At 43.0% G+C, this 13,091-nt stretch overlaps 1 protein-coding gene across 1 annotated transcript in view; it reads right to left on the bottom strand.

Annotated features, from left to right (window-relative positions):
- Nucleotides 1–12,305, bottom strand: part of ZNHIT3 (zinc finger HIT-type containing 3) — a 55,198-nt gene extending 42,893 nt beyond the window's left edge. Inside the window, exons 1-3 of the mRNA XM_088482424.1 lie at nucleotides 12,089–12,305; nucleotides 10,098–10,129; nucleotides 1,356–1,442 (exon numbers count right to left, since the gene is read on the bottom strand). Of these exons, the coding sequence (XP_088338550.1) occupies nucleotides 1,356–1,442; nucleotides 10,098–10,129; nucleotides 12,089–12,159 (190 nt within the window). The 5' untranslated portion in view covers nucleotides 12,160–12,305. The remainder of the gene's footprint in view (nucleotides 1–1,355; nucleotides 1,443–10,097; nucleotides 10,130–12,088) is intronic.
- Nucleotides 12,306–13,091: the final 786 nt, after the last annotated feature.

Here is a 13,091-nt window from a genome sequence, read left to right as displayed (position 1 = left end):
GCAGAATCACGGCAGGCTGATAGCACAGGTGGTTCTCTGTTACCTCACTTAGCGACTTAATGGATGGGTTAATACATTTTGTTTTATTGTTTGAAATGTGTTTTTCTTTTTTGTGTGTATATGATGATTATTCACTGTATGCCCACTAGGTTTCATTGCTTATATTTCCATTTTGATGTACCCTGGCCCTAAGGCCTTTACGCTCCCTTCCGTTTACTTTATTGTATTTTTTATTGTACTTTTGTTGTAAATATCTTGTAATGAAAGTAAATACAAATTTAATATTGGAGAAAAAAAAATGATACAAATGCATTATAAATTTTTAAACTCACTGTCAAAACCGACATGAATGGTGTTTCTTGCAGAATTTAATGTTCTTATAAAACTTATTAGTAGATACAATTAGATGCTAGTTTAATTCATTCTGAGCAACGCATTAAAAGACACAAATCTGAGATTTGCCTGGTCATGAACATGTCAAATTCTACTTAAGATGTTACTGCAAACCATACGCCTCCAAAATATAGCAGAATAGGGGTTGGATGTATAGTAGTACTGGAGGGTTTCATATTTGAGCTCTTCTGCAATGGCTTATTCTGCAGCCTGAACTACACGAGGAGTAAGATCTTCATAGTCAATAGCACAGACTGTAGGGCTACTGTAACCTTCTAATCCTGTGGTTTTACAATTTGGTCCTCAAGGAACCATAACAGTCCAGGTTTTAAAGAGATTGCACAGATGGCAAACAAATTGGCTAAGGTACTATTTAAATCATGTGTGTTTAAAAATGAATTTTTAAAACCTGGACTGTTAGGGAATCTTGGGAACAAAGTGAGAACCAATTATCTAATCTATCACCAAAAGAGCTGTCAGCCATGGTAGAATTCAACATCCCTCTGCTACACAGACACTCTGGAGTTAGTACTGGAATTTAGTGAAGTTTCCCATCCCACCAATGCTGCTGTGGTATATAGGTTAAAACAACAAGGATTTGGATGATGGAGCTTTCCAAAGATACTACAGAGTAGGGTGCTTATGCGTTTACGCTCACTTTATTAAAATGTATCACAGTATAGCGCAGTGGATCGTATTTCTGTGCTATCCTCTGGTGGCAAGCAATGCACGGAGGACAGCGGTGGGGTACTGTGTGCACTAATGTTACCGCTCACTTTTTTTTTTTGGGTGACAATTCCAGTAAGTGTTCAATGGTTCCATTTGTTAAATTGTGAAAATTATATTTCTAAGTTTGAGATCCCCGGTAGCAAAAACCAGAACAAATATACCTGAGACACATGGAATTCTCAATCTTATCAGGGAAAAAAAAGGATTGCAACATTCAGCATCATTCTTGGTACCTTTCCTATCAAATTGTTGATAACTGCTGGTGGCTGGTTGAGCTGAGGCATCTGTTATTTCAGAGTCTTCTTTTGGAGTACACCCCTCTATAAAAAAGAATTCACAATTGTTATACGTCAAAGAATGCATCTGCAAAAAATTTATATGGGTGAAACACTAACCCACAGTACCAGTCTCCTTAAAAGTTTTGTAACAAAAGAAAGCAAAACCAAATGAAAAATCTTAATGCTTTAAACCACATTTAATGTAATTAACAGTTAAAATCTAAGGGGTCCATGTACTAACAAATGCGGTACTTCCGTGATTATTATGTACCTAACTCACCGTGGATATTTACATTTCTAATGAATGTACTACGGAGAACTCGCAGGGACAGCAGTTGCGATAACCATTGTCCCTGCGAGTTATATCCCCGGCATTAAGGAGAAGTCTTTCACAGAAGTACCTGAGGGTAGGTACCTGAGGGTAGCTGACACTGCACCTGCGTACAGCGTCAGCTTCCGGGGCCGGCTTGGGGCTGCTTTGACCTTTCTTGATGTGGAATAAAGGAAGTATTTATATATTTACCCACACTCACTTTAACGATACCACAAATTATTGTTCTTTTTTCCTTTTTGTTTTTTTCTATATATCCACATCTTGGAGGGAAAGAAAAGCCCTTGAAAATTAAGATCATTCCGGGCCCAAAGAACAAAATTATTCCACCAGAACCAAGCACTGTATCCAATCTAATATAAATCTATTGAGAAGCGCCTTCATCTGAGCTCTGCCTTTAATTCGTGTCAGTTCCTCTTTTCTGCCTGGGGTGTTGCTCTCTGCTCTGGTGCACCAGAGCAGAGAGCGACAGGCAGGAAAGAGGAACTGCACGGGTTGTGACAGGTACAGGGTGCTAGAATGAAGACTAGTGATGAACCTATGGACACATTGGTTTGTAGCTTGCATAGTAGGTGATGGCTACAGGAATCATATGGGTATTGTATAAGATTTTGTTTTCTAAAATGCTGCCAGGGGGTCACAGGTAAAGCAACATGTACTGGCCCACAACCATAATTTGGCAAATCAGGTACTGGTGGTCTCAAGGGAAACCAGAAAACAGTAGTCTTACAGCCCTCACTTCCATAGTAAAAGCAATGGTTAACCTGGAAAGAAAGACTCAACGGTACTATACCCACTTCCCTTCATTAACATATGTCAGTTCCTATTGCTCCACCAAGGAAGCAGGTAGACTCTGTGGCATCTGAGCAATAGGTGGTACCTAGCACACAAAGGGATGGTCTCTACATGCCCAATACAGCTCTCTTGTGAACTTGTCCAGGTCACAAGATAAATTGTAATAGGGTAAGATATCGAGAAATTTGAATGGAAATAAAAAGGTACAGATTCTTGGAGAAAAAAGGGACACCGACATCAACTAACCCCAAAACAGGAAAGAGATCACGACCAGAAAACACACGAGGAGGAAGAGTGGTTTGTTCACAAAAAGAAAAAAAAAAAAAAAAACAAACAAACCACAACAAGAGACCAAAACCGTTAATCTATTTATTTATTTTTTTAAGAGAAAAATAACTTAAAAAACACAATATAGAGAAGGTTTCTGTTATTACGGACCTAATATCCTTCATAAAGATGAGGCCCTTGCTAAAGAGGAGGGAGAAGCTTTTCGGGGAACTTTATACTGTTAATCTCCCTGGGAGTTGTCGGACTCTTCTACCTTTTTCTTTACATAAATACCTCACATAATGATCCAACTAAAGCCCAGTTTAAAAATAAAACAATTCTACCCTTTGAGGTATAGAAGTATTTGATCAGTAACCCTAATTGATTTTCAATCTTTGCTCCGGGGAGCTTTAAGGGCAGTGATGTGACCGTCTGAAGCGTCCCAAGGACGCTCCAGCTGGCACTACTGCATAGATTCTGGCTGCAGGGTCTGGGAATCGGTATGAAATACCGCAGCAGCGCCTGGTCGACAACAGCAGAGTTCCCGGCAGCAGAAGCCCAACAGCGCTGGAAATCCCAATCGTGGATAGGCAAGTACTAACTAACCTAACCCTCCTTAGGGGTGCCTAACCCTAACCTCCCCCTACATCTAGACGCCCGGCATTTCATCCCTCGCCGGGATATGACAGTGGGGAAGCCGGTTGCCGGCATTAAGGCAGCCGGTTTCCCGATTGTATACCGTGCATTATAGATACCCTGCTATCCAGATGAGGCTAGCAGAAAAAAGCTCAGATGACCAGACCAAAATGATTCCGGGAGTCTTATACGGCCCCTGGGCCTGAGGTTCCCCATCCCTGCTATAAAGGGTAGAATAAACCAACAGAGACAAATCCCCAGCATCAAAGCACAACTTCTTATACATTTATCACTATCTTTGAGAATGATCTTAGTGGAAATTATAACCAGATTAGTATACTTGTTACTTCTTATAATTAAGTAGTTTCTAATAGTGACAAATGCTCTATTCATAGTATTACACTACACTATTATAGTGCAATTCAGTAATCTATATGCAATATAGATTACAGTCAGGTGCATAAATATTGGGACATTGACAGAAGTTTCATATTTTGGCCTCTATTCACCACCACAATGGCTTTGAAATGAAACAAACAAGATGTGCTTTATCTGCAGACTTTCAGATTTAATTTGAGGGTAATTACATCCAAATCAGGTGAACGGTGTAGGAATTACAACGGTTTCTATCTGTGCCTCCCACTTTTTAAGGGGCCAAAAGTAATGGGACAAACTAAACAATCCTAAATCTAACTCACTTTTTAATACTTTGTTGCAAATCCTTTGCAGGCAATTACAGCCTGAAGTCTGGAACGCATAGACATCACCAGACGCTGGGTTTCATCCCTGGTGATGCTCTGCCAGGCCTCTACTGCAAATGTCTTCAGTTCCTGCTTGTTCTTGGGGCAATTTCCCTTCAGTTTTGTCTTCATCAAGTGAAATGCATGGTCAATTGGATTCAGGTCAGGGGATTGACTTGGCCATTGCATAACATTCCACTTTTTAGCCTTAAAAAACTCTTTGGTTGCTTTTGCAGTATGCTTCGGGTCATTGTCCATCTGCACTGTGAAGCGCCGTCCAATTAGTTCTGAAGCATTTGACTGAATATGAGCATATAATATTGCCCGAAACACTTCAGAATTCATTCTGCTGCTTTTGTCAGCAGTCACATCATCAATAAATACAAGGGAACCAGTTCCATTGGCAGCCATACATGCCCACGCCATGACACTACCACCACCATGCTTCACTGATGAGGTGGTATGGTTTGGATCATGAGCAGTTCCTTTCCTTCTCCATACTCTTCTTTTCCCATCACTCTGGTACAAGTTGATCTTTGTCTCATCTGTCCATAGGATGTTGTTCCAGAACTGTAATGGCTTTTTTAGATGTTGTTTGGCAAACTGTAATCTGGTCTTCCTGTTTTTGTGGCTCACCAATGGTTTACATCTTGTGGTGAACCCTCTATATTCACTCTTGTGAAGTCTTCTCATGATTGTTGACTTTGACACATATACACCTACCTCCTGGAGATTGTTCTTGATTTGGCCAACTGTTGTGAAGGGGTTTTTCTTCACCAGGGAAATAATTATTCTGTCATCCACCACAGTTGTTTTCCGTGGTCTTCCGAGTCTTTTGGTGTTGCTGAGCTCTCCGGTGCGTTCTCTCTTTTTAAGAATGTTCCAAATAGTTGATTTGGCCACACCTAATGTTTTTGCTATCTCTCTGATGGGTTTGTTTTGATTTTTCAGCCTAAGCTTCACTGATAGTGGCAGCTCTTTGGATCTCATATTGAGAGTCGACAGCAACTGATTCCAAATGCAATGTCACACCTAGAATCAACTCCAGACCTTTTACCTGCTTAATTGATAATGAAATAACGAGGGAATAGCCCACTCCTGTCCATGAAACTGCTTTTGAGTTGACAGTCCCATTACTTTTGGCCCTTTAAAAAGTGGGAGGCACAGATAGAAACCGTGGTAATTCCTACACCGTTCACCTGATTTGGATGTAATTACCCTCAAATTAAATCTCAAAGTCTGCATTTAAAGCACATCTTGTTTGTTTCATTTCAAAGCCATTGTGGTGGTGAATAGAGGCCAAAATTCTGTCAATGTCCCAATATTTATGCACCTGACTGTATGTGTCCTGCACAATACGTTGTTACAACAATTGCCTTTCTGTGAGTACAAACAGAATGTGAAACAAAAAAGTTTTCAAAATGTGAGGTGATATAGATATATATTTTTATTTTATTTTTTAAATCAAATTTTCTCCTTTATTGAAGCATGTCAATAAGAAATCTCAATTATAGTACAGTCAATAGAAATACAGCATTATACATTTCTGAAACGAATAACCAATATAAATTAAAGTTAATTGATCATTACATTCCAGATAAATGTTAAATAAAAAAATACAAATTATGGTGAGAACCTGAATCCATGTTGTTCACTCTTCCCTATCCATACCAGTGTAAAAAATATAAAATACATCTTCATTATGAATAAAATCAGCCATAGGGCGATATTCAATTTAGTGCGAAAAGTCTGCTATCTGCGATAATTTATCGCCAATGACGTCATTTTCACTTATCCCCATATTCAATTTCAAAGACATTTCGCAAGTGCGAAAAGTCTTTGTAAAAAAACGTGGATAAGTCTTCAACACTGCATAGGTGGTGAAAAAAAGTGCAGAATTTGGGTTTGGAGTGTAGAATTAAAAAAAGTACCCTGCAGCCTTTAGAATGTCCCTTAAAGAAATCTGTGTAAAAAATCTTTTAAAAATAAAAGCATAGGACACCCCAAAACAAGTGGTTTCATTTTTGGGGCAAAAAAAAAAAAAGGTTGGGGGACAAACTTAAAAACTAGTGAAAATGACTCGGGGGGGGGGGGGGGGGGGTTCCCCCAAGTATGCGGCAGGTTTTTTCTAGAATGCGGGTGGTTGCAGTAGGTGGATTTTTGAAGAATTTATAAAAATCACTTCAGGGACTTAAAAAAATATACTTACACGCACTTTCATGTACCTCAAATTTGATGGGACTAGTTATTTTAAAAAAAAAATAAAGCTAAATGCTATTCTTCACGACTTCTTCAAAGACGCATTTATGCACCTGCTGCGGATGTTTAAAAACCCCAATTACCTTTAGCAGGCCAATTCGGGGGTACCCATAGTGATCCCCCATTTCAGACCATCTTTTGCAGGGTGACAGGCTGATTTCCCTAAAAGTGACAGAACTTGACGATACTTACCTTTCCGCCGATTCCTAATTGAATACTGGGATAAGCGGGCACGCGCCCTATAATTTTTCCCCTAGAAAAACGGCGATGGTGGCAAAAGGTCCGACCTCCGACTTTTTGCTTCAAATTGAATATGGGCCCTAGTCTAGTCAGCAGTGAGGGAAATCGGAGGGTCTTGAAAACATACACACGTTTCATACCATAGGGCAGAGGTTCCCAAAGTCCACCATTACAGTTCACGTTTTAGGGATATTCAAGCTTGAGTCCAGATGGTTAAATCAAATGGATTGAGGTACTAATTAAGTCACCTGTGCTTAAGCATGGATATCCCTAAACCATGGATTGTATGGCGGACTTTGGGGACCTCTGCCATAGAGTGTTTCTGAAACACTTCCAAATCTGTTAAGTGAGTAGGAGAGGGGTTCTATGTAACTTTCCCATGTTTCAAAAAATCTTTCGGTAAACCTCTCCTTTTGTAATGAGGCCTCCAACCACTCCATTCTATCTTAAGAAATTAATTCTACATTCATTTGATCACCCCCTGTCTGTGCATAAAGGACTTATGATTGAGGGGTGCACTTGTGTTATTCATTTCCTTCCTTCTTATATATTTAATCAGTGTCTGTCTGTCTGGTTATGCATTCGGACACCCCTGTACCGATTGGAATGAAACCAATGCGAGGTGGTCCAGTCGGATCCTGGCCAGGTTTTAGGGTGTTAGGGTCCCGGTGGGACCTCCCATTGGTGTATGCTAGGCAGAACTTTGACCCGAGGAGCCTATTCTGGGCCTTCCACTGGATGCATTAAGATAAAAACTTCACAGAGTGGTGACAATTGGTCTGGGATGCCTAATAGAGTGATTGGGGTACCGGTCAGACCTCACAGCAGAGTGCGCCGGGCAGTACTTTGACCCAAGGAGCCTGTTCTGGGCTTTCCACTGGATGAATTTGGACGAAAACTTCAGAGTGGTAACATTGGATACCAGAAGACATACTAGAGGGGTTGAGTTCCCGGTCAGACCTCCCGTTGGTGTACGCTAACAGAACTTTGACCCAGGGAGCCTGTTCTGGGCCTTCCACTGGATGGATTTGGTCACCATCACATAAAACGCGACAACTTGAAGATTTAAACCCAGGTACTTCAGCTGGTGTATAATAAAAATAAGGTGATAAGTGAAAATGTGCCATAATATGAAATGTTATGTGAATTATTAAAGTTAATAAATCCTTGCTATAGTAACCAGAACAGTAATACATTTTAAATATCAACAAATTAATTTGAAGAAAATACTTCTGGTTTCAAAATATGATCAATACTGTGAATATAGTGAACCCTGTGATGGGGTATTTGCAGTGGCGTTATAAGGAGGATGCGGGCCGTACCAGGGTGTCACCTGCCAAGGGGCAACACCAAGGTGCAGACTCCCCCTCAGCGACAGGACCCGGGTGCTGCACTGTATAATACGTGTAGAACTCAGCTCATGACACTGAACTCCGGAAGACCGGCAGCAGTGAAGATCCCAACAGGGAATTAAGGCAAGTATCACTAACCCTTTCCCCCCCCCCCAAAACCCTCCCTTAGGGGTGCCTAACCCCCCCCCCCCCAGTGCCTAGCCCTAACCCCCCCGTCCCCGCAGCCTAAACCTAACCCTCCTGGGTGGGTGCCTAACCCTAACCCCCCCTTCCCCTAGCCTAACCCTTCCGGGGGGATGCCTAACCTTAAGTCCCCCACGGGAGCCCCTAACCTAACCCTCCACGACTGTCTGCGCCCGCCGCCCGGCTTACCTTCATTCAGTATGCCGGACTCCCAGCGTAGGGATAATGATAGGCGTTGGGATTTCGACGCCTATCATTAGTCCCCTGTCGGGAAGCCGGTGGTCGGCATTTCGACCATCGACTTTGACTGCATAGCCTGTGAGGGAGCCAGCCGGCACAGCACACAGGGCAGTCCGGAGCTCCGGCACTCCCCCTGCCTGACAGTAATAACGGGATCACAGGGGTTCGGCCGTGAGGCCACTCCCTCTTTTCACCAGCACGCGACTTTGCCGCGCACACAGCATCGCTCCCCGCACCAGGTGACACCGCGGGGAGGGCGCCACTGGGTATTTGATTGCTTTATACTGTAACAATCCAAGTCACTGTGAAAGATAAGTCCAAGTATCCAATAAACTTACATATTTGATGGTTTACTAAAGATTTGCAGTTGGCATAAATTCAGTGAATGAATAATTCCTAATAAAACTTTGTGACACTTTCAGAAAATGCATATGCACCTAATATCAATAAAAGTCCTAATGAGTACATTCACTGCGGAACAGACTAATGTCTAAGCGAAGGCAGCAGTTCCAGTTATTTTATAGAGGATGCGTAGTTTGGCATATATTGGGAGACACCCTATAAAGATTAGGCAAGCTTCCCTTCTTAAAAGTTGTGCATGGATATCACCCCTTTTCATTTTATAATTTTCATTGCAAAAGCATTAAGCTGGTAGGGCTGCACTGGTGTTCCTTTGCAAAGTGCCTACCGGACCGGTCCATACCTACATAGATCTCAATGGGCCTTCTCTTGAGCTCTCCAAACTGCCCACAGGTCTGTACTCATCTGCTTGAGCCCCCCTCTCACGATTACACAATGGGGTGAATCCTTTCTATAGTGTATGGAATCCAGGGACAGGACAAGTGATGAGTAGCACCATTTACCCTACAGTCACAATACGTATTTTGCTTGTGTGCCCCCCCTCCTACCCATAAGTACTAGTGTGTGAACAGTATAAAGTATTGATCAATTTATGATGTGCATGTTTAGCAGGATATAATACAATATATACACAAACAATAATTTGAAACAATAGTAAACCAGATATGACTTCAGAAAATATATGCCTCTTCATACATGAAATGATTCCCTTTTTAGGACTGTGCTGCATATACAGTATTACTTTGCTCCCTCTTTATCTCCCCTTTTCCTCTGTGCAATACAAAACATCAGTTCTGTTATATGCTCTCTATAATACCACCCATGCTGTAACAATATTTGCTGCTGGTGTTTTTAGCATTTACCATCAGGGAGTACTTTACAATAAAGTCTGAATGTACTTTTAGGGGCATATGTATCAAAGCTTGATGTGAGATAAAATTGTGAAATATATATATATCACCAACCAATCAGCTCCAAACTATCATTTCTTAAACAGCCTGCAAAATGTAAGTTAGAAGCTGATTAGTTGGTGATCTGTATCTCACATCAAGCTTTTATAAATATGCCCCTTAATGTCGTTCATAACAAAAGCTTTGTACAATGTAAGGTTGCAAACAACTGATTGTTTAAATTAATGAGCCGGCGGTCCTAAATAACCCATACCCCAACACAAACAGGTTTTAAAAAATATATACATTTTTTACAGAAATATTTCATTATTATGAAGCAATATATAATAAATATATATATATATATATATATATATATATATATATAAAAAAAAATCAATTACCTTTATGCTTCTTGCAACATAAAAGGGAGCAACTATAGGTAAAAGAAAAAAATACAACAGAAATTAACTTTTATAACACCACAACTTTAATTACATTTTTTCTAAGCCTATAAGTAATGGGCAATATTAAATTTAATGCCACGGGAACCCACTACTTATTACACATGTAGCTCTTAAATGTACTGGAATTAGCAGTGTAAAGCGGCTAAACCCATGCAGACTACTGGACGTGATGGGTTTTGGTACCCAAAAGCCAGCACTCACACCCAGCAATATGAAATGAAAGAGCCGAAACATATGAAATAGCACCTGCAGGGACAGCAGCCTCATCACTCCCCTTTTGGGACTCCTGCCCATGCCCAGCATACAGACCATGCATGCAGGAAGGCCATTGCTGGAGAAGGTTTCACCGAAACCCTCTCCTGCTAACATCTGCAAAGTTTAGCCCATAGGCTACAGCAGCACAACGCCATCTTCTGCTGCGGTGACCAAAGGGGAGCATGGTAAATCTGACAGCATTGCATCCCCCATAGAAACCTATCTGCTGCGATCCCTCTATAATATCTGGGGATACTTAATATTGGCGGGTATTACCTGAAAACTGGCATTTTCGGGGTATACGCCACAAATAATATTAGGCCCACAGGTCACTTAACCCAGTTCTGCCTCTCCAGTTGTAAGGAGATTTGCATTCAATATACATCCAGGTCTGCACCCGTGAGCAGAGGTGAATCTACCCATTGGCCAGGATGGCACTCGCCAGGGGCGCCGTCCGGCAGTGCCACAAGCAGCCAATGGGTGGACTAACCTGCTAGTACCCCGAGCCAGTGGCAGCTGTCTATTTGTTATAGAAGCCAGCAAGAGTCAGACAGACTCTCATTGGCTGCTGCGTCCACGGAGGGAGCTGGCTGGAGCTCACTCATGAGCTCCGCCTTCCGGCTCCCCCCGCAGTGGGTGATAGGAGAGAAGTCATGCCGTCACTCCCATCCCATAGTGCAAGAGCGGGCCTGGAGGAGTGAACAGCGGCGGTCGTCGGCAGGAGCGGGGGTCAGGTACGTTTTTTTTTTCCTCTGGCACAGCACAGTGGGGGAGTGTGGCTACTAGGGGCATTGTATAGGGGGTGGCCGCTAATGGGAGCACGTTATGGGGAGGGGATGGACGCTACTGGGGGGCACTGCATAGGGGAGACTACTACTGAGGAGCACTGCATAGGGGAGATTACTACTACTGGGGGGGCACTGCATAGGGGGGACTACTACTACTGGGGGGGCACTGCATAGGGGGGACTACTACTACTGGGGGGGCACTGCATAGGGGGGACTACTACTACTGGGGGGGCACTGCATAGGGGGGACACTGCATAGGGGGGACTACTACTACTGGGGGGGCACTGCATAGGGGGGACTACTACTACTGGGGGGGCACTGCATAGGGGGGACTACTACTACTGGGGGGGCACTGCATAGGGGGGACTACTACTACTGGGGGGGCACTGCATAGGGGGGACTACTACTACTGGGGGGGCACTGCATAGGGGGGACTACTACTACTGGGGGGCACTGCATAAGGGGGACTACTACTACTGGGGGGCACTGCATAGGGGGGACTACTACTACTCCTGGGGGGCACTTCCAGAAATTATGGGGAGAGGGGGGCACAAGTCCATTATCTTGCCAGGGGTGCTTGGATCCCTAGATACAACCCTACACGCAGTTCAATTTCTTAATAAGTGCAGTGAGAATTCATGCAAATACAATACACAATTTGGCATAGAAGTCGCTCTGCATTAGCCTCTAATAAGTATTGGCTCTGAATAAATGCAGCCAAGGCATTATTTCCTCATACATACCATTTGCTTATTTAGTTGCCTAGTGAGTGCATATTTAAATAAAGGCAACGTGATAAACGCTGAGAGAATAAAATAACTTGGAATATAAAGCACACGTGTACATGTAACCAGGTGAATATTAGTCAATGTACACAATACTTACTACCGAGCACGGCAGCCGGGGCAGCGGTACTTGGCGGTATCCACAGAACACACGCAGCATGGCGCCTGCATACTCCCTGATTGCCAAGCACCGGGTAGACTACGCTGTGTGAGTGATGCTGCAGGCGTGCGGCGTTGACTCTGTAATGAATGATGTTACCGGACAATTATAAAGAAACGGAAGGGACTCTATCCACTACCATTACGGGACGGTAGTCACCATGTGCAGGACTCGGCTTTCGGGTTACTCTGCACAAAGTCATCTGTAATTGGTTCATTGTCGATTCTGCATAGAACTAACAGTAGGAAAACAGTGTTCTAATTTCAGTCTCCAATGCTGAAGCAACTTGGTCTCCGCCTTAATGTCTAACACAGGGCATTGATTTCCCCATTCAGTCTGAATGTTTGCAGTTCGCTGGCTGCCAAGAGAATCTACTGTGGCAAATTTTTAAAATTATGTTGCTCAATGAAAGTTGTACATTCATAATCTTTTTTTTTTTTTGTTAGCAAATAATGGCTTGAACGTAGACGTTTCCAGCCCTTGAAAATATTTTACCTGTACCTGCACAAGACGAGCCAGCATACATCGATAGGTGTGGCCTACAGTTTGAGTGATCTATTGTTATAAAATTGGTCCCTAATCTAAATTAGGTAATCATGCGTGTTTGCATGATAACTTAATTGTAGTTGTGGCACGTGCATGTCAAAACTAATGTACACGGCTGGCACCACAGCTCCTCCAATATGACCCGTGCCATTATTGTTCAAAGGGAGAGATTTAATAAAGATTGGAGAGAGATAAAATTGGAGATAAATAGCACCAACAAACAGTGGCGTAACTAGGGCAGGGCGAGCGGGGTGCATGCCCTGGCCGCCGTTGGACCAGCGGCGCGGGGGGGGCGCCGCCGGCCACGGTACCGGCCCGCCCGCCCTAGTTAGCCTGTGTAGCGCCGACCGCAATGAGTGCGGTCAGCGCTACACATTTACACAGGACCGGCGCTAGG

Source organism: Taudactylus pleione, unplaced genomic scaffold, assembly GCF_031769625.1.
Source record: "Taudactylus pleione unplaced genomic scaffold, aTauple2 ptg000288l, whole genome shotgun sequence".
Classification (NCBI taxonomy): Eukaryota; Metazoa; Chordata; class Amphibia; order Anura; family Myobatrachidae; genus Taudactylus; species Taudactylus pleione.
This window is presented reverse-complemented; position numbering and strand designations above follow the sequence as displayed.